The sequence below is a fragment of the Lithobates pipiens genome, unplaced genomic scaffold, assembly GCF_037356315.1.
Source record: "Lithobates pipiens isolate NorthernLeopardFrog02 unplaced genomic scaffold, aLitPip1_a1.2 Scaffold_13, whole genome shotgun sequence".
Lineage (NCBI taxonomy): Eukaryota > Metazoa > Chordata > Amphibia > Anura > Ranidae > Lithobates > Lithobates pipiens.
Window position 1 is genome coordinate 167,832,492 of NW_027507718.1, and position 20,711 is coordinate 167,853,202.

At 39.5% G+C, this 20,711-nt stretch overlaps 1 protein-coding gene across 4 annotated transcripts in view; it reads left to right on the top strand.

The window, feature by feature from the left end:
- Positions 1–15,965, top strand: part of BTBD2 (BTB domain containing 2) — a 238,352-nt gene extending 222,387 nt beyond the window's left edge. For all 4 annotated transcript variants that reach the window (XM_077475821.1, XM_077475820.1, XM_077475819.1 and 1 more), the window contains one exon: positions 15,194–15,965. In XM_077475821.1, the coding sequence (XP_077331947.1) occupies positions 15,194–15,355 (162 nt within the window). In that variant the 3' untranslated portion in view covers positions 15,356–15,965. The remainder of the gene's footprint in view (positions 1–15,193) is intronic.
- The last annotated feature ends 4,746 nt before the right edge of the window (positions 15,966–20,711 follow it).

Sequence of the window (20,711 nt, forward strand, 5' to 3'; positions counted from 1 at the left end):
GGGATCTCCCACTGTGACACAGCTTTGATTTGAATTGCCCGTGGCCGCAGTCAAGCCAAGTCCAAGCTCCTATGATAGACAGCACACTGGTCCAATGCCTTGACGCGTGGCATGACGGGTCGGACCCCAAAGCACCCTCCCCATGTTGAAGGCATGTGGCCTGGTACGGTTCAGGAGGGGGGGGCCTCTCTCTTGCCCCTCCTTTTTTTTCCTGCGGCCTGCCAGGTTGCATGCTCATGCAAGGGTCTGGTATGGATTTTAAGGGGACCCCTACGCCATTTTTATAAAAATTTGGCGCAGGGTTCCCCTTAATTTCCATACCAGACCTGAAGGGATTTTTTTTTTTTTTTTTTACATTTTGGTTCGGGGGTTCCCCTTAATACTCATACCAGACCCAAAGGGCCTGGTAATGGACTAGGGGGGAGGGAACCCATGCCGTTTTTTTTTCAATGAGTTTTATCTATAGTGCCGAGACCTGACAATTCCTTACAGCCATGGTCAGTTTTATATTACTTTTTTCCTTTTAGAAATGTAGTTTTGCAGTGGTTCTGTTCTAAACGCGGGAAAACTGTGCCACTTTACAGGCATACTCTAGACACCCCCCGCACAACATTTAAAGGAATATTACATTTTTTATGACAATGACTTGCATATAAGCTTTTAAAATCAGCACTTTTGATTTTTCATGTTCGTGTCCCACAGACTTTAACGGTGTTCATGTGTTCTGAATTTATTTCCTGTTCGGTTGTTCTGGTGTGAACCGAACCAGGGGGTGTCGGCTCATGCTTACTAATATCCTCCAGACCCTTTATTAGCTTAGTTGGCTTTCTTTGTACTCTCTCCATTTCCAGTACATCCTTCCTGAGGACTGGTGCCCAGAACTGGACAGCATATTCTAGGTGCAGCCGGACCAGAGTCTTGTAGAACGGGGGAATTATAATTTTATATCTGGAGTTGATCCCCCTTTTTAATGCATGATGATATTCTGTTTGCTTTGTTCATCTACTAGGACCCCCAGGTCTTTTTCCATCCTAGATTCCACACTGGTACCACACTGGCTTTTTGCTAATCAGCTGCTACCATTCCAGTCAGTAAGCTGTCAAAAAAAATTGTTTGGCTATAACCTGGTGAAGTTCTTTGAAGACTCTTGGGTGTAAAGCCCCATACACACTCTCAGATTTTCTGCTGGTTTTTTTCCTTCAGATTTAGCAAAACCATATACAGTGGGGACTGAAAGTATTCAGACCCCCTTAAAATTTTCACTCTTTGTTATATTGCAGCAATTTGCTAAAATCATTTAAGTTAATTTTTTCCCTCATTAATGTACACACAGCACCCCATATTGACAGAAAAACACAGAATTGTTGACATTTTGCAGATTTATTCAAAAAGAAAAACTGAAATATCACATTGTCCTAAGTATTAAGACCCTTTGCTCAGTATTTAGTATAAGTACCCTTTTGATCTAATACAGCCATGAGTCTTTTTGGGAAAGATGCAACAAGTTTTTCACACCTGGATTTGGGGATCCTCTGCCATTCCTCCTTGCAGATCCTCTCCAGTTGTCAAGTTGGGTGGTAAAGGTTGTTGAACAGCCATTTTTAGGTCTCTCCAGAGATGCTCAATTGGGTATAAGTCAGGGCTTTGGCTGGGCCATTCAAGAACAGCCACAGAGTTGTTGTGAAGCCACTCATTCATTATTTTAGCTGTGTGCTTAGGGTCATTGTCTTGTAGGAAGGTAAACCTTTGGCCCAGTCTGAGGTCCTGAGCACTCTGGAGAAGATTTTCGTCCAGGATATCCCTGTACTTGGCAGCATTCATCTTTCCCTCGATTGCAACCAGTTGTCCTGTCCCTGCAGCTGAAAAACACCCCCACAGCATGATGCTGCCTCCAACATGCTTCACTGTTGGGACTGTATTGGACAGGTGATGAGCAGTGCCTGGTTTTCACCACACATACCGCTTAGGATTAAGGCCAAAAAGTTCTATCTTGGTCTCATCAGCCCAAAATAAAATCTTATTTATCACCATCTTGGAGTCCTTCAGGTGTTTTTTTTTTTGTTTGTTTGTTTTTGTTTTGTTTTTAAGCAAACTCCATGCGGGCTTTCATGTGTCTTGCACTGAGGAGAGGCTTCTGTTGTGACACTCTGCCATAAAGCCCCGACTGGTGGAGGGCTGCAGTGATGGTTGACTTTCTACAACTTTCTCCCATCTCCCGATTGCATCTCTGGAGCTCAGCCACAGTGATCTTTGTGTTCTTCTTTACCTCTCTCACCAAGGCTCTTCTCCCCCGTTAGCTCAGTTTGGCCGGACGGCCAGCTCTAGGAAGAATTCTGGTCATCCCAAACGTCTTCCATTTAAGGATTTAGGAGGCCACTGTGCTCTTAGGAACCGCAGAACAGCAGCAGAAATTTTTTTGAAACCTTGGCCAGATCTGTGCCTTGCCACAATTCTATCTCTGAGCTCTTCAGGCAGTTCCTTTGACCTCATGATTCTCATTTTCTCTGACATGCACTGTGAGCTGTAAGGTCTTGTATAGACAGGTGTGTGGCTTTCCTAATCAAGTCCAATCAGTATAATCAAACACAGCTGGACTGAAGGTGTAGAACCAGCTCAAGGATGATCAGAAGAAATGGACAGCACCTGAGTTAAATGAGTGTCACAGCAAAGGATCTGAATACTTAGGACCATGTGATATTTCAGTTTTTCTTTTTTAATCTGTAAAAATGTCAACAATTCTGTGTTTTTCTGTCAATATGAGGTGTGGTGTGTACATTAATGAGAAAAAAATGAACTTAAATGATTTTAGCAAATGGCTGAAATATAACAGAGTGAAAAATGTAAGGGGTTCTGAATACTTTCTGTCCTCACTGTAATATGAGGTCAAACCTTAGGAGTTTCAATGTGTATGCAATCGGGCAGGCCCTTGCACTATATGGTTTTGGTAAATCTGAAGAAAAAAATCAGCAGAATCTGATGGTGTATATGGGGCTTTAGCCTTCAGTCCCTAACTGTAGCAGCATGCCTACTGAAACTTTCTGAGAAAATATGGCTTGGTTAAGTTGTCATATTTACCATTATTTGGGCTTATAAACTTTCATCTCACTGCATTTAATCATACATGGAAATTATTTTCACAAAGGAGAGCTGCCAGTTGGCTTATCCCTTATGTAAATGTGAAACATGACCAGAGAAACTTGCATTATGAACCATCAAGGAACAGATTTCCACTTTGTCCATTCTGTTCCAGTGGCCCTTTGCATCTCATTCAAGTTATGTTGTACAAGGTGTCATTTACATTGCTTCATATGTCAAGCCTCATATGGCTTTGTGGAACTCTAATCTAGCCCTGTCAGGTATTTAGGTATACCTGAAAATTAAAAAATAAAATAAAAACTCTGCGCCTATCAAATTTTATTATATATATATATATATATATATATATATATATATATATATATATATATATATATATATATATATATATATATATATATATATATATATATATATATATTCTAAAAAAAATACTCTCATGCTGCTCCCCTGAAAAAGAGAATAGTACACTTCTCAGTCCAGATTTTAGATCACAAATAGGGGGCGCTAGTTACATTTTCTGTTATCAACGTGAATAATATCCCTCTCATTAACGATCAATAATTTGCGAGTCTTTAACAAAAATCATATGTGCAACTACTCATAGTACATTCACCATAATATGTACATTAAATTAATTTAAACAACAGTTCACACATTCGTGTGATAACACTCCAGTGACAGCAATTGCTGCAACAACTATAGTGTAAAAGTCCTTGAGATTTAAACTATTCCAAATAAAAGTTCCTCTAAAACGTGATTGTCACACACAAAACGATGACAGATCTTGTGTAGAGAGATGTAGCCACAACCTTCCACATGATCCTTCACCATAGCCTCGATCATCCACACCAAATAAGTGATTGTAATATGATTCAGCTTACCACATTTTATTGACCACTTTATTGAAAAAGTCAATCGCTTCTGCAGTGTTGTGCCTGCTCACATGCTTTTAACCTATAGACTGTTTCAGCCTTCCTCCTCACAGACCAGTACAGAAAGTGCGGTAATTAGAAAACAGATGGAGAGCCTCCATAGCGTAATTCAGTCTTCTTAAAAATACACAGCCAAATGGCTCCTTACTTGATAAAGTGCCTTTCTCCCGGCACTGGGGCTGCTGGCGTTAATCTCAGGCGAGCTGCAATACCGAAGGTACCCACACTATCCACTACAGATGGCGTGCGTTCCACACACTCGTGCCATTAGCCAGAACGACCGGATGTCCTGCGTAACCTTGCACTGCCTCCGACGTACGTTTCGTTAGTATAACAACTTCAGGGGGGCTTGGTTGTGGCTACATCTCTCTACACGAAAGATCTGTCATCGTTTTGTGTGTGACAATCGCATTACGTTTTAGTGTTGAAAATATATTTATTGAACATTTCAAGTAAAAACAATAAGACAGTAACCGTCATGAGGCAAATACAAGCAGGAACAGTAACAGGACTACATTTATGAATGGACGGCTAACGACTATCAACCACAGTCGGTCCCGTCGGAAAGTTTGGAAAACAGGGAAAACAGCCTGTTCCCGATCCACAAGGCCACAGTAGGGAAAAAATACTTCGCATTACGTTTTAGAGGAACTTTTATTTGGAATAGTTTAAATAAATCTCAAGGACCTTTACACTATAGTTGTTGCAGCAATTGCTGTCGCTGGAGTGTTATCACATGAATGTGTGAACTGTTGTTTAAATTAATTTTATGTACATATTATGGTGAATGTACGATGAGTAGTTGCACATATATTTGTTAAAGAGTGGCAAATTGATAAAGAGAGGGATATTATTCACGTTGATAAATTTTCTGTTAACTAGCGCCCCCTATTTGTTATCTAAAATGTAGGTATACCTGTTTAAACAGTTTTAAAGCAAAACTACACTGCAGCTGATCACCACAAACCAAAAATGCCATTTAATTTTTAATATTCAAAGCAAACTCCATGCTTTAGTTCGCTAGAAAATCGCTTTTAAAAAATCGCTTCCCCTAGCGCTTCTGGCCATCTTGACTAAGAGCAGATGATTCGTATAGCATTTACTTTATGAAATCCATCTGTCTTTCACTCAGACATGCATGAAGGAGGGTGTGCTTATTTGAGAAAACCCTTTCTTCCCTCCTCCCTTCTTGAAGACTCTTTGGATATATGGCATCATTTGCCTAGGCCTGGAAACCAGGAAATGAATTTTTTTTTAAAGTATTGTTTATTTACAAATGCTAGAAGCATAAAGATTAAAAATAGTCAGTTTGATTAACCCACTGTAGAATTAAGCATTAACAGATTTATTGGTATATCTTCTCTTTCCCCTATTTCTCCATTTCCAGTCCCTATTTCTGCTGCTTTCCTTTCTGTCGACCTAATGGTACATTGTCCTTTTATGGCACTAATTATCAACAGGGAAGTTTAAATGACATGTCTACTGTATACATGAGTTTTGCCTCAAGTTGTAACCTTGTCTGAGCTTCACAATACTATGGGGTTGATTTACTAAAACTGGAGAGTGCAAAATCTGGTGCGGCTGTGCGTTGTAGCCAATCGGCTACTAACGTCAGCTTGTTCCATTAACCACTTCCAGCCCAAGACATGTCATATGACATCATGGACTTTGAGTGGGGATATCTGAATGATGCCTGCATCATCTTTTTCAGCCGGCTATTCTGTGCATTGTAAGAACAATCGTAGTGGCAGTTCAGCCGCTTGATCATTCTTACAAGTGGCGGGAGGGAACAAGACTCCCCCACCGCCCTCAGTGCTTCTCCGTGCTCAACCATACAATCGGCAAACCGGAGAACGAATCTGTCGCCACCGGAAGTTTTCCATAGAGATGTCTGGACTTAAATGCAATAAAGTCATTTGAAAAAATGTGCCTTTAAGAAGTATGGGCGTAAGTGACGTTTTGATGTCGCTTCCGCCATGCTATGGTATAGCCTCACTCATCTCTATACCACAGAGAAGGCAGGTCCCGATTGCCTCCGCCGCTACTGACGGCTCCGGTAAGCGCCGGAGGGCGTGGTGAACGGCAGGGGTGGCACCTCTCCCACCGCCGATAACAGTGATCTTGCGGTACCATGATCGTACACACGACCGCCGCCGGAAGAGATGGCTATCTCGCTTGTGGCAGCAGCTGCTGCCATTACCGAGCTATCCCTCTTCAAAAAATGGACGTACATCGTCCTGCGCCTGTCGTAAAGTGGTTAAGCGCTTCTTTTCCAGTGTGAACAACTGCTTTCTATATAATCCTCATAACTGAGATCCTCCTTTCCCTTTTTACATTTATTTGCTTAACTCTTTCTAATTCTACAAGGTCTTTCCTGAGGATTGGTGACTAAAACTGAACTGCATATTCAAAAATGAGGCCGAACCAGTGTTCTGTAAAAGGGTAGAATTATTGATTTATGCCTTGACTGTATTCCCTTTTTAACATGAGTATTTTGCTAGCTCTGCTCGCTGTAGCTTGGCATAGCACACCAGATTATTTTTGACCTCAGGAGAATTCCTGCTAACGTAATTTTTCACGTATATTTTTGGCACTCGGGTGTATAAAGTTACATTTCTCTGTATTAAACCTCATCTGGCATGTAGCTGCCCAACACCCTATTTTGTCAAGATTTTCCTTTAATTAAGCTATAACCTTATTTCCCTGCAAAATTTTCATCAGAAAACACTGAAATTGAGCTCTAAATTCCAATTTCTTTATTGTTAATAAACACATTGAACAATGTTGGTCCCAAGACAGAACCCTGGGGCACACCACTCACAACTTTAGACCAGGCAGAGAATGAGTCATGTATCACTACTCTGTGGACCTCCTCATGTAACCAGTTTCCTGTCCATGTACATTCAATTTCATCAACTCCAACAGACTTATTTTATAGATTAAACTCTTGAGGTACAGTTCAAAGCCTTCGCAGAATCTAGATAAACTACTACTTCCTCTGGACTTCCACCATTCTATTTCTCACTTATTTCCTTTATAGAATAAACAGGTTGCTCTGACAAGAACAGCCTTTCTAAATACATGCTGTTTGAGGGAATAAGGCAGATTTGTCTGCTATACCCCACATACTTGGGATGTTAGGCTGACTGGTCTGTGGTTTCCTGGTATGTATGTTTATCCTTCTTTTTTTTTTTTTTTTTTTTTTTTTTTTTTTGTCTCTTGGTACCACATTTGCTCTTTGCCACTTAGTTGGTAACGTTTCCTCAGTAATGTATTTCTAAAAATTAGAAATCATAGCTTGCACATTTACCAACATAGGGGTAAAAGCGGAAAATTCGATAAGCTATGGGGCCCCATGGTTGGAGTCCCAGGCCTAGCCCCAGTAGATCTGGTGTATGACTGACTATTCTAATGCTTGTAAACACTTTTACCCTACCTCTCTGAAGACCTGGATGACTGATTGTATGGCTGTACTTGATGTTGATGGATAAGGGGTTATCTGAATGCATGGGCGGGTGAGGTGTCATTTTGCAGAATGTTTTGTATAATGTACTGAAGTTTATGCTGAAATTTACAGATCTTGTATACCTGTTTTACTCTGGACCACGTATGTACAATTTCTTTCTATGCGCAGTAAAAACATATTGTTTGATTTAAAAAAATAAAATAAAATCATGGCTTGGCTATAGTTTTGCCAAGTTCCTTAACCACTACAGCCCCGGACCAATAAACACCTTAAGGACCAGAGGTCTTTTTCCAATTTCGCACTGCGCTGCTTTAACTGGTAATTGCGCGGTCATGCAATATTGCACCCAAACGAAATTTGCGTCTTTTTCTTCCCACAAATAGAGCTTTCTTTTGATGGTATTTGATTGCCTCTGCGATTTTTATTTTTTGCGATATAAATGGAAAAAGTGCGAAAATTTTGAAAAAAATATATTTTCTTTTTTGTTATAAGAAAAATCGAATAAACTAAATTTTAGTCATACATTGAGGGCAAAATTTATTCAGCCACATGTCTTTAGTAAAAAAAAAAATGTCAATAAGCGTATATTTTTTGGTTTGCGCAAAAGTTATAGCGTCTACAAACTAGAGTACATTTTCTGGAATTTACACAGCTTTTAATTTATGACTGCCTATCTAATTTCTTGAGGTGCTAAAATGGCAGGGCAGTACAACCCCCCCCCCCCCAAATGACCCCATTTTGGAAAGTAGACACCCCAAGGAAATTGCTGATGGGTATGTTGAGCCCATTGAATATTTATTTATTTTTTGTCCTAAGGGATTGAATAATGACAAAAAAATTAAAATAAAAAAATTTACAAAAAATTGTCACTAAATGATATATTGCTCACACATGCCATGGTTATATGTGGAATTGCACCCCAAAATATATTCCGCTACTTCTCCCGAGTATGGGGATACCACATGTGTGGGACTTTTTGGGAGTCTAGTCGCGCACGGCACCCCGAAAACCAATCACCACCTTCAGGATTTCTAAGGGTGCAAATTTTTGATTTCACTCCTCACTACCTATCACAGTTTCGAAGGCCATAAAATGCCAAAATGGCACAAAACCCCCCAAAATGACCCCATTTTGGAAAGTAGACACCCCAAGCTATTTACTGAGAGGCATGTTGAGTCCATGGAATATTTTATATTTTGCCACAAGTTGCGGGAATTTTACAAACTTTTTGTTTTTTTGCACAAAGTTGTCACTAAATGATATATTGCTCACACATGCTATGGGCATATGTGAAATGACACCCCAAAATACATTCTGCTGCTTCTCCTGAGTACAGGGATACCACATGTGTGGGACTTTTTGGGAGCCTAGCCACGTACGGGACCCCGAAATCCAAGCACCGCCTTCAGGATTTCTAAGGGCATACATTTTTTATTTTACTCCTCACTACCTATCACAGTTTTGAAAACCATAAAATGTCAAGATGGCACAAAACCCCCCCCAAATGACCCCATTTTGGAAAGTAGACACCCCAAGCTATTTGCTGAGGGCCATGTTGAAACCATTGAATATTTTTTTTTTTTGTCCCAAGGGATTGAATAATGACAAAAAATAAAAAAACATTTTTTTTTTTACAAAAAGTTGTCACTAAATGATATATTGCTCACACATGCCATGGTTATATGTGCCATTGCACCCCAAAATATATTCCGCTACTTCTCCCGAGTATGGGGATACCACATGTGTGGGACTTTTTGGGAGTCTAGTCGCGCACGGCACCCCGAAAACCAATCACCACCTTCAGGATTTCTAAGGGTGCAAATTTTTGATTTCACTCCTCACTACCTATCACAGTTTCGAAGGCCATAAAATCCAAAAATAGCACAAAACCCCCCAAATGACCCCATTTTGGAAAGTAGACACCCCAAGCTATTTACTGAGAGGCATGTTGAGTCCATGGAATATTTTATATTTTGCCATAAGTTGCGGGAATATTACAAACTTTTTTTTTTTTTTGCACAAAGTTGTCACTAAATGATATATTGCTTACACATGCTATGGGCATAAGTCAAATTACACCCCAAAATAAATTCTGCTGCTTCTCCCGAGTATGGAGATACCACATGTGGGGGACTTTTTGGGAGCCTAGCCATGTACGGGACCCCAAAAACCAAGCACTGCCTTCCGGATTTAAATATAAAATGCTACCAAAAAAACTGTTAGCGATCGCAGGGATCAGGCCTGACTCTGCGATCGCTGCAGTTATGTGTTTAGTGTTTTGTAAGTGACAGTGATCGATCGATACTGCACTTGGGTGGGCTGGGCAGAGGGGCAAAACGCAGGTGCTAGCAGGTATCGGGGCTGATCCTGCTAACAATGCGTTTTTTTGGAACCCTGAACTGCTGGGGACGCTAGTATAGATCTGATCAGATATTGATCTGTTCAGATTCTATACCACTACAGGAGGTTTATGCTTTGCGTGTGGGTGTTAGCGGTACTGGCACTAACCTAGCGCTGCCTGGGGTGACGCAGACCCTGACCCTAAAACCTAATTGATATCACCCGTCGGGTGATCAGGGGGTTAAACCTTTATTGGGTAATAAATGGTGGGTGCCCTGATGCTATAAAAAGCAAACTAACCAGAGTCACCCGTAACACTTATACAGTGATCAGTGGTGAAAGGGTTAACTAGGGGCAATCAGGGGGTTCAAATTTTTATTAGGTAGTATATGGGGGTCCCTGGCGCTATATAAAAACCTGACGGGGAACCTAAATAACTAACTGGCTAACCAGCGTCACCAGTGACACTTATACTGTGATCGCTGGTGAAAGGGTTAACTAGGGGCAATCAGGGGGTTAAAACCATTATTGGGTAGTATATCGGGGTACCTAGCGCTATAAAAACCTGGCGGTGAACCTAAAAAAATAACTAGCTACCTAGCGACAGTAGCGACACTAATGCAGCGATCAGAAAAATGATCGCTTAGTGACACTGGCAAAAGGGGGTGAAAGGGTTAACTAGGGGCAATCAGGGGGTTAAAACCATTATTGGGTAGTATATCGGGGTACCTAGCGATATAAAAACCTGGCGGTGAACCTAAAAAATAACTAGCTACCTAGCGACACTGATGCAGCGATCAGAAAAATGATCGCTTAGTGACACTGGCAAAAGGGGGTGAAAGGGTTAACTCTAGGGGCAATCAGGGGGTTAAATCTTTATTGGGGGGTGATAGGGGGCTACCCTGGACCTAACACTAACTGCCCTGACAGTTTTAACTGTTACAACTGTCACTGAATGCAGTGATGAGTAAAGAAATGATCAATGCAATCAGTGACACTGTGACTGGGGGGGGATCGGGGGGGGGGGGGGGGGGGTTTGTGTACCTATGTGTCAGTGTAGTGTTTTGGTGCACTTACTTTTAGTCTTCTCCTCGTAGTCCGGTCAAAAAGACCGCCCCGAGGAGAATTACATCACTTCCTCCTTCCTGTGTAAACAATACACAGTGGGAGGAAGCTTGTCATTGGCCAGGAGCGATCCAGAGGGGGTGACCAGAAACCAACGGCTATCCCCTCATCACGGATCGCTCCTGGAGCGAACCGGACCGACGTATCCAGCGGGAGGGGGTCTGATCGGACCCCCCACCCGCTGGAAGGCAGGCACGTACATCTACGTGCTTGTGCCTGCCTGTGCCATTGTGATGACGTACAATGGCAATACGGCGGTCCTTAAGTGGTTAAGGACTTGTGGGTGTATGCAAGTCTTTCCCTGTCATTTCCCTGTCATATCTTGAAATATTCACCATCAGAACACTTCTGCCTCTCAGATGTGTAGAGCTACCACCTGGACATTTATCACATGTAGGTGGTTGCCCTAGCTTCCTTTGGCAAAATGTTCTTGCAAGTAACTGGGTGATCAGCCAAAACGAATGCCTTTGTCTGAGTTTTTTTATTTTAAGTTTTTCACCCTCCCCTTGTTAGGGGCTGCTTTTAGACTCTGGTAAACCATGCCAATAATGGGTGAAAGAAAAGGATTTTCCGTTCTTGTAGGGAAATTCTTTTTTGTCGCTAGTACTTTGGAGAAACAAAAGGGCCTGTTCATATTAAACACCAAGTTGTCATGGCAAGTTTCATTCATCATTTTAAAAAAAAGTTAATGGTTGAAGTCCATAAAATCGATTTAGGGTTAATAGGGGCTAAAATGTTTGCAATTTGGTGTAATAAGACAAACCTTGTATTTGATGCACTTCTGCCGCTGCTACTTTGACAGATCATCTGCTGTCAGCTTTCCTTATACAAAGCAGGCCAGAACGGGGCAGTGCATGCTGGTCGCTCAGCTGCACCATATCCCGGAACTAAATGCTTGTGGGCTTCACATGCCCACAAGAAAAATGACAACGGTCAGCCATTATATATGTTTTGGCTATTAAATGTGACATCGGGGGACAAATTCATCCAAAAACGTGAGTATTAAATAGTAATATAACCGGTTCCTGACCAACGCACACCGATGTACGTCGGCAGAATGGTACGGGCAGGCATATTGGCATACAGGTACGTCCAATCTCTAATGCCACCCTGCCATCGCGAGCACGCCGACGGCGGTGCGCTCGCATGCTGGTCGGGAGAACCGTGAGTCCGGTCGCGGGTCCCGCGGACTCTATCGCCGCGGGCATACCCGCGATCGTCTCACGGGGCGGCTCAACGGAGAGATGCCGTTGTAAACAGCATCTCACCGTTCTGCCTAGCAACTAGTGAGATGGGATTGGAGCAGAGATTAGTGTTCACTAAATGAAAGCCCAGCCCCCAACAGTTAGTAACACACCCCTAGGAACACTTAACTCCTACACTGCCACCCACTGGTTAACCCCTTAACTGCCAGTGTAATTTACACAGGAATCCATGCATTTATATAGCAGTGATTGCTGTATAAATGACAATGGAACCAAAAATGTCCGATGTGTCCGCCATAATGTCGCAGTCACAATAAAAATCGCTGATCCCCGCCATTACTAGTAAAAAAAAAAAATTTTTATAAAAATGCCATAAAACTATCCCCTATTTTGTAAACGCTATAACTTTTGCGCAAACCAATCGCTAAAATTTTTTTACCAAAAATATGTAGAATACGTATCGGCCTAAACTGAGGGAAAACATTTTTTTTTAGATATTTTCGGGGGAAATTTATTATAACAAAAAGTAAAAAATAATGCGTTTTTTTTTTTTTTTTTTTTTTCAAAATTGTTGCTCTATTTTTGTTTATAGCGCAAAAAAAAAACGCAGGGGTGATCAAATACCACCAAAAGAAAGCTCTATTTGCAAAAAAGGACGTAAATTTTGTTTGGGAGCCACGTCGCATGACTGCGCAATTGTCAGTTAAAGCAACGCAGTGCCGAATTGCAAAAAGTGCTCTAGTCTTTGACCAGCAAAATGGTCCGGGGCTGAAGTGGTTAATTAACAAAATTTTTACTTTTATATTAGTAAATATAGTTGGAACCCTGCCTTAAGGACGAAGCCTATTTCTGACATTTTGTATACAAGTTTAAAATCGTGTTTTTTTTTTTTGTTGTTTTTTTTTTGGACAATTACTTAGAACCCCAAAAAGAAATGCATTTGTTACTAAAATCTCCATAGATGACGCTTTAAAAATTTCTATATGCTACTAGTTTCAAGTTATAGGAGTTCCAGTGCTAGAATTGCTCTCGCTCTAATGATCGCGGCAGTGCCTCACGTGTGGTTTTAACAGTTTACATATGTGGGCATGACTTGCATATGCGTTCGCTGCTGCATGCGAGCTCAAAAGGACTTGTCTCTTTAAAAAAAAAAAAAAATTCTTATTGTTTTTCCTTTTTATTTTGACACTGTATGCTTAAAAAAAAAAAAAAAAAAAAAGTTTTGATCACTTTTATTCCTATTACAAGTAATGTAAACATTCCTTGTAAAGAAATAAGCAGGACCGGGCCTCTTTAATGTGAGATCTGCGGTAAAAAAAAACTCAAATCTCACATTTTACACTTAAACGCAATAAAAAGTAATTTTTATTTTGCAAAAAAAAGGGGGGCCCTTTGAGGCTGGAGGGCGGAAGAGATTTGACGTCGCTCTGTTCCTCCAAGGGCATAGTCAAGTGGGTTACATCTTGCTCTCAACTTACTGTCCATCCATCCATCGGAACCGATAGTTTCCACCACTGCTGATCTCTCCGGTAAGTGGCAGAAATGACCGTGAGGCAGGGCACCTCTCTTGCCGACCCCATAAGTTATCTCATGGCGAATCCGCTGCAAAGACCACTTTTATGTGAAAGAGGATCACCGGCCATGGATAAATATACTGGGGTTATGGCAGCCATTTGCTGTCATAACAATGGTATTTAACCACTACAATACAGGGCACTTTCGCCTCCTTCCTTTCTAGCCCAATTTTCAGCTTTCAGCTCTCTCGCATTTTCAATGACAATTGTGTGGTCATGCTACACTGTACCCAAATGAAATTTTTATAATTTTGTTCGCACAAATAGAGCTTTATTTTGGTGGTATTTATTCACGACTACGTTTTTTCTTTTTTGCGATATAAGCGCAAAAAAGCGGAAATTTGGAAAAAAAAAACTATTTTCTATTTTCAAAGAAATCCAATAAAAATCAAATTTTGTCATAAATTTAAGCCAAAATGTATTCTGCTACATGTTTTTGGTAAAAAAAAGTGTATAATAATTGGTTTGTGTAATCACGGACATATGTACGCAAATGATCATGTACATATGTGTGCAGGTGATCACTTACATATGCGGCGCGCACAATCCCCCTCCTTCTGAAATACGTTCCTGAACGTCCAGTCAGAAGGGGGCGGCTCCCACCCGGCCGTATATGTACATTGGCCGGGTGGGAAGTAGTTAATGTCAAAGTAGCGACGTATATCCATGGTGGGTGGTCCGGAAGTGGTTAAGGAAACTCAGGACCTCGGCCAAGTTTTTGCTTTTTGTTGGTGAACGTTTTCCTTCTTTTTCAGTTTGAAACTATCATAAGAACTTAAAGCCCCACTCCCTTCCTGCCACCCTCCTCTCTGCGATGGATAATAAAAAATCCCTATCCTAATGCCAGTTTTTACTTTCCTTAACCTGCGGTCACGTAATGCAGAAGCCCCAAGTCTTCTCTGCCCTTTACTTCCATATTGGCGTCCTGGTTTAGGTGCCCATGTCACTACCTGTAGAGCACTGCCTATTGGATGGCTGTCAGGAGAAAGGGAGGACTGATGTCCTCACACCATTGCAGCGCTGGATTAGCAATCCACTGCAACAAACCCAGTTGTGGTAAGAGATCTGAATGAGGGACTTGGGTGAGTTTTGCTGGCTTCATAAGTTAAGGGGGGGGGGGGGGGAAGCCTGTCAGCATAGGTTGCAGGAGTGGTAAAAATGTTGTTTATCACAAAGTGGAGCTTTAAAGGAAATTCCCCAAGTGGTATCTCAAAAAGCTATCTTCGCGCTACAGTGTTGCTTTTGCTGTTTACAGATTTATTCAGTCTAAAATTTGACAGTGTTTCAAGATGTTCTACTCTATCCAGACTAGAGCAGGAGATTTCCGTGTAGTTTGAATTTTTTTGTTTTATATATATATATATATATATATATATATATATATATATATATATATATATATATATATATTTATAAATTACTGCAATTGAAAATGTCTTAATTCTATTTTAGGGACCAGATTCGCACTATGGTACAAAGGGACTACGAAAAGTTATTCATGAATCTCCTACGACTGGCACCAAGACTTGCTTCACATTTTGCTACGCAGCAGGCAATAACAATGGGACGTCAGTTGAGGATGGACAAATCCCTGAAATTATCTTCTATACATAGGATGAATAAAAACTCTGGTTCAGAGGATTTCGGGCATGGTCTCCTTTTGTTTGGCTACTGAAGAAGTCCTACATCTGCCCAAGGAAGAGTACTTTTGGCGTGAGCTGGCATTACAGGTTTTTCTCGGGGGTCTGTGACCCGTCATGCGTCTATGCATCCCTTTGAACATTTGGTTAGTCTTCAAGTCTTGGCCAACATCATTTCAGCTTGAAATTTGTACGTTGCCAGAAACTAAGCATCAGCCTGCTGTGACACCTGAAAAAATGTATCTTTATGTAAATAATGCTACAGCTTTGAATACAAATGGTGTTTTCAGTCTCTTAAGCATTAAAGGGAGAAAATGATCATAATGTCACTGACTCCACTTTGCGATCTTGTATGAGATAAAAAATACTCAATTGTGGCACAAGGTTTGGTTTGGATTACTAACCTTGAAAAGCCCTCTCAAAATCGATGTGCGATCCTGTAAGGACTTGATTGACTAAGGGTTGCTATACCTTCCCACCTACTTCACAGCCGTCTCTATTTTGTTGCTTGTTATTGTGTGTCTGTTTTTTGTTTATTTTGTTTAGTAATGATGATAAAGAGAATATATACAATCTACAACCTCCTTTTATAGTGGCTCAGTTGTATACTTTGCATACAGTAATTAACCAGCCTGTGGTCTGGATCATCATTTTTGAGACATATGTACATCTTTAAAATTAATTTACTGTTACTGATGCTTTACTTTTTTCTTTTATTTTTTTTCAGCCTTTGTCAATCCACTAGTGCTGCTGAGTTTTTTTCTGTTTTTGCCTTCTGCTTTTATGGTCAAGAACCAAGTGCAGTTGCTTTCCGAGGCTTCAGTTAATTTATTGCCCAGCTATTACTTGACACACTAAGGGGTATATTTATTAAAAAAAATGATTTGTACTGTGAGACTGCATGTACATTCAATCATGCAGAATAGAGCGAATCATGAGAATACAACATTATAGCCACTAGATGGAGCAGATTATTATAGGAAATACTTACTAAGATTGTCGGCTCCATCTATTTGCAATTCTCCGTGAATGAAAAGCATTCAATCGGAAACTTTTTTTTTGCCCCATTCACATCGAATACATAATTTACATGCAGTTTCACAGAACAAATATATCAGAATTTTTTTTTTTTTTATAAATGCACCCCTTAGTGTGCAATGCCCAGAAGCTCTCAACGCTTTTTTTTTTTTTTTTCACTGCAAGTATATTTTTGTCTCTGGGTTTTTATAGCCAAACTATGCTAATCATTTTTTCATTCTGCATACTCTGTGCTTCAGTTTTACACGCATTTAAAAATGACACACATGGAGACTGGACATTCATCACACTATTACTGTGTATACAAATGTATTTAAACCAGATAAGCAACAAACTGTTTCTCGTCTTTCAGTTATTTTCATTTTTATTTTTTTAAGTAAATTAAAGTGTCACTAAACCCAGAACCATAAAATCAGTCTGTATATGCAGTAAAGCATGCTTGTTATGCTCACTGTGGAACCTAAGGGGTTAATCCTGTCTTCTCTGATCCTACCCTTTTGCTTTCCTCAATCCATTGCTGATAGAACAGAGCCCTAGGAGACTCCTACAAGCTTTAACCAGTGCCCAGCTGGACACTGATAGAAGTCACAAAACTACTATGTACTGCTGATTAGAAAAGGTACCGTATTTTTCGCTCCATAAGACGCACTGTTGGGGTGTCTTATGGAGCAAATACTGACCAGGCCTCACCCCCCCTGTTTCCGCAGCTGCCATGTCACAATAGCGGGAGGCCATCTCCGGTGAGCCTGGCTAAGCCTGTCACTCACAGAAGATATGATGTGATGAGGCCCTTTACAGTCGCCAGGACAGGTCTCGTTTTTCCTTCTCTATATCCTAGGTGCATCTTATAGTCAGGTGGGTGTTATGGAGCAAAAAGTATGTTTTTTAGCCTATTCTATTTACTAAAATTTGCATTTCCAGGTATGCAACGTATCCAATGCAGGGTCCTGGGTTCAGTAACACTTAGTTTTTAATTGCTTTTGCTTTTTATGTGTGCTTTTTATTTTCTTCTTGATAAGATGGATGTGGATTTTTAGATTCCCAATTTGTGTCGGATAACCACCAAGTATTTTTGCCACCAAAATATTTAAATTGGGATGAATAGCCTTTTCCGCAGACTGTTGTGTTAACCCTATCACTGCTATAGTTCTCTCTTTTGGCCAGGCACTCTAAAGTTAAGCTCACTAGCACAATACTGGCTGTAATTCTTCTTTTTTAAGCTTAATTCACTAATGTTGAAGTGACAATTTTTATAGCCAAATAGTGGCAACAACCTCCTTTACACCATTGCTACTTTGTAAGCCCTTGACCTCAGCAGGCTATATCAAAATGGGGAATGGAAGGGCACTAATGAACTGTATTTAATTGAATCTGGAATTGCATAGCTCTGAGCATTCTGGGATCATTACTATGAAACTGGTGACACTAGCCGCCTGGAGATCTGTGAATAAAGTACACCTTCCTTGGTTTGCATTGGGAGAAGGCAGAAAAGTAATTGTGAGTCTATTTGGCCACCTGGGTTTGCTGTTGCATAGGGTCATGTCTGCTCCAGTGACTGTACAGTAATAGTTTTCTATTGAAAAAGTAAAATTCTATTTAAAAAATGTTATGGAAAAAAAAAAAATAACTCTCTACCTATTTAGAATTTTAGGTGTCTTTGTTGACCATTTGCAAGCACACAAACTTCTGTATACATCAAAACAATTTTGTTTATTTTTTTATTAAACAAGGATTATGAGATATACTAAATGGCTTTAATTCTACAGGTTCTTTTGCTCTGTTGAAAATATTTATATATATATATATATATAGATATATAGATATATAGATATATAGATATATAGATATATAGATATAGATATATATATATATATATATATATATATATATATATATATATATAGATATATATATAGATATATATAGATATATATATATATAGATATATATATATATATATATATATAGATATATATATATATATATAGAGAGATATATATATATATATATATATATATATATATATATATATAGAGATAGATATATATATAGATAGATATATATATAGATATATATATAGATATATATATATATATAGATATATATGGATATTTTGTGAGTTTACAAATCCACAATGCATTTTATCCTGCACGTGAAATGTAAAGAAATTGGTCTGGCAGCAAAAAGATTACAGGAATATTGACTACCATATACATGTGACGTATTAAATTGTAATGCCACTCTTTTATAATCATTGACTGAAAACTGTGTGAACATTAGCCTATTTAATCAGTAAATCTGCCATTCAAAACAGTATATCTTTTATGTAAAAATGTAACCATAATTGCGTTACACTGAAGGCAAATGAATAATTTTATGGTGTATTTGTTATAGCTCATTGGAATTCAGTTTTAAATAAATATTCCCCAGTATTTATAGTGGCATTGCTGATCATCACGTAACTTATAATGTTGCCCTTGTTTAACAGTTAAATCAAAGCAGAGCTCTCTATTGCTTTTATGTATACATAAATAACACGTGGCATCCAGAAACCACTTCTATGGAGCCACTTCACTAGACTCTATTCTGACGTTACCGCCATAGGGACATAAAATAATGGAAAAATTGAGATCAAGCCTTGTTGGAGGCTGTCCCAGCAAGTTATAATTTAATGAGGTTCTGGCTATTATTTTTGCTGTTTGGCACACTCATAAAGAGGTTTTCAATTAGGTTTCTTAAAGGTGGCTGTACCTTGAAGTTACGGGTAACCTTAAAGCTTCTCATTTTGTATATGTTCCAATGTTGATTCCTGTAGAGTAGAACATTTCTGTTCAGGCCTGTTTGTATTTGATTTTAGAAGACATTTATGTAGATGCTTTTGCTAGAGAGTGTTATTAACAGCCGGTGACATTTTGTGGTGACTTTCATCAAATATAAGAATATACCTGTAAAGAAAAAAAAAGTAAGACTACATTATTTCCACTAAACCTCTCATTTTTTTTTCTAGATTATCACAAGATTTCAACATATTGTACTCCTCAATGAGCACATAATACATGCTTTTGACATGGCTCGAAGTTGAATGGAAAAGTAGTTTGAGCTTTATCTTGTATTGTGTACTTATTTGTACAGTTTTCTGGTCCCTTTTTTTATTTTATTTTTTGATGTTTTCAAATCGTGAAAGAGCTTAGCCCTACACAAACTTTCCCCCGGCAGTTAGAGGTGAAATGCTTCCATTCTCTTAAATCTGGTTGCCAGTAAAACTTTTTTCCCCTTTTTACTCCCAACACAGGATTTTTTATTTTTTTTTGTAATTCCTTGATTGTCCAAATTTGAGTTTAACAGTCAAAGTATGCAATAGTGACAGAATTAAGCAGCAAAAAGGTCACACCGTCAGTTATATAACCACAAGCCCAGCTCTACACAGTATGGATGGTCGTGAAAACAAAATACATTACAGTTTTGAAGATGATTGTCAGCGAGTAGGGCTGTGGAGATGCAGGCAACTACAGGGAGGACCCAAACCATAGATTCATAAAAGTAAAACAGTATACTAAAATGTGAAATAAATTAGAACTTTTACAATATATCTGGAGATATTGTATCTCGATGGCCCGCTTTCAACACAAGATTTTAGTGTGTTGTTTTTTTTCCAGGTAGATTAATCTGGCATCGCTTTTTTCTCTCCAGTGGCTTGTGTGAATAAATCCTGTAATGTATATAATGTAAAAGAGTTATGACTGTCTTCAGCTTTAAGACTTTATATTTAGGTCTTCTCTTGCTCTTGTAAAAGGTAGGGGTTTGATAATAAAATTTAATATAAAACCAAAATATTTCTAGTAAAGGATTTTATGAAAAGCAGCTGAAATGTAAGAAATTATATGCTGCTAGGTTGGAGTTGAAAGAGAAGGCATTTTTTCTTTGGGGGGGGGGGGTGAATTAGGATGTTTTGCAGAGGTGATGTTAAGCCCAGCTTTGTATAAATTGCCCCTCACCTATACTGAGGTGGTGCTAGATGTAGTCAGTGATTTTCTGAAATCCGAATGACATAAAGTGACGCACCTAAGCCTATCCACGCTGCATTGCCTTGGTAACCAGCATCGCTGTCTAGACACAAGACTGGTATCTCTGTAGGAATTTTTTTTTTTTATTCTTAACCAGAAACTTGTTATGAATGTGGGCAGTTCAATCCCTCAATAATTCTTCCTTCATCATTGTATGTGAATGCAGGGTGATGTGGTGATGCCCTTTCAGAGAGCAGGTCAGGGACACCCTCCAATCACAGCATGTTC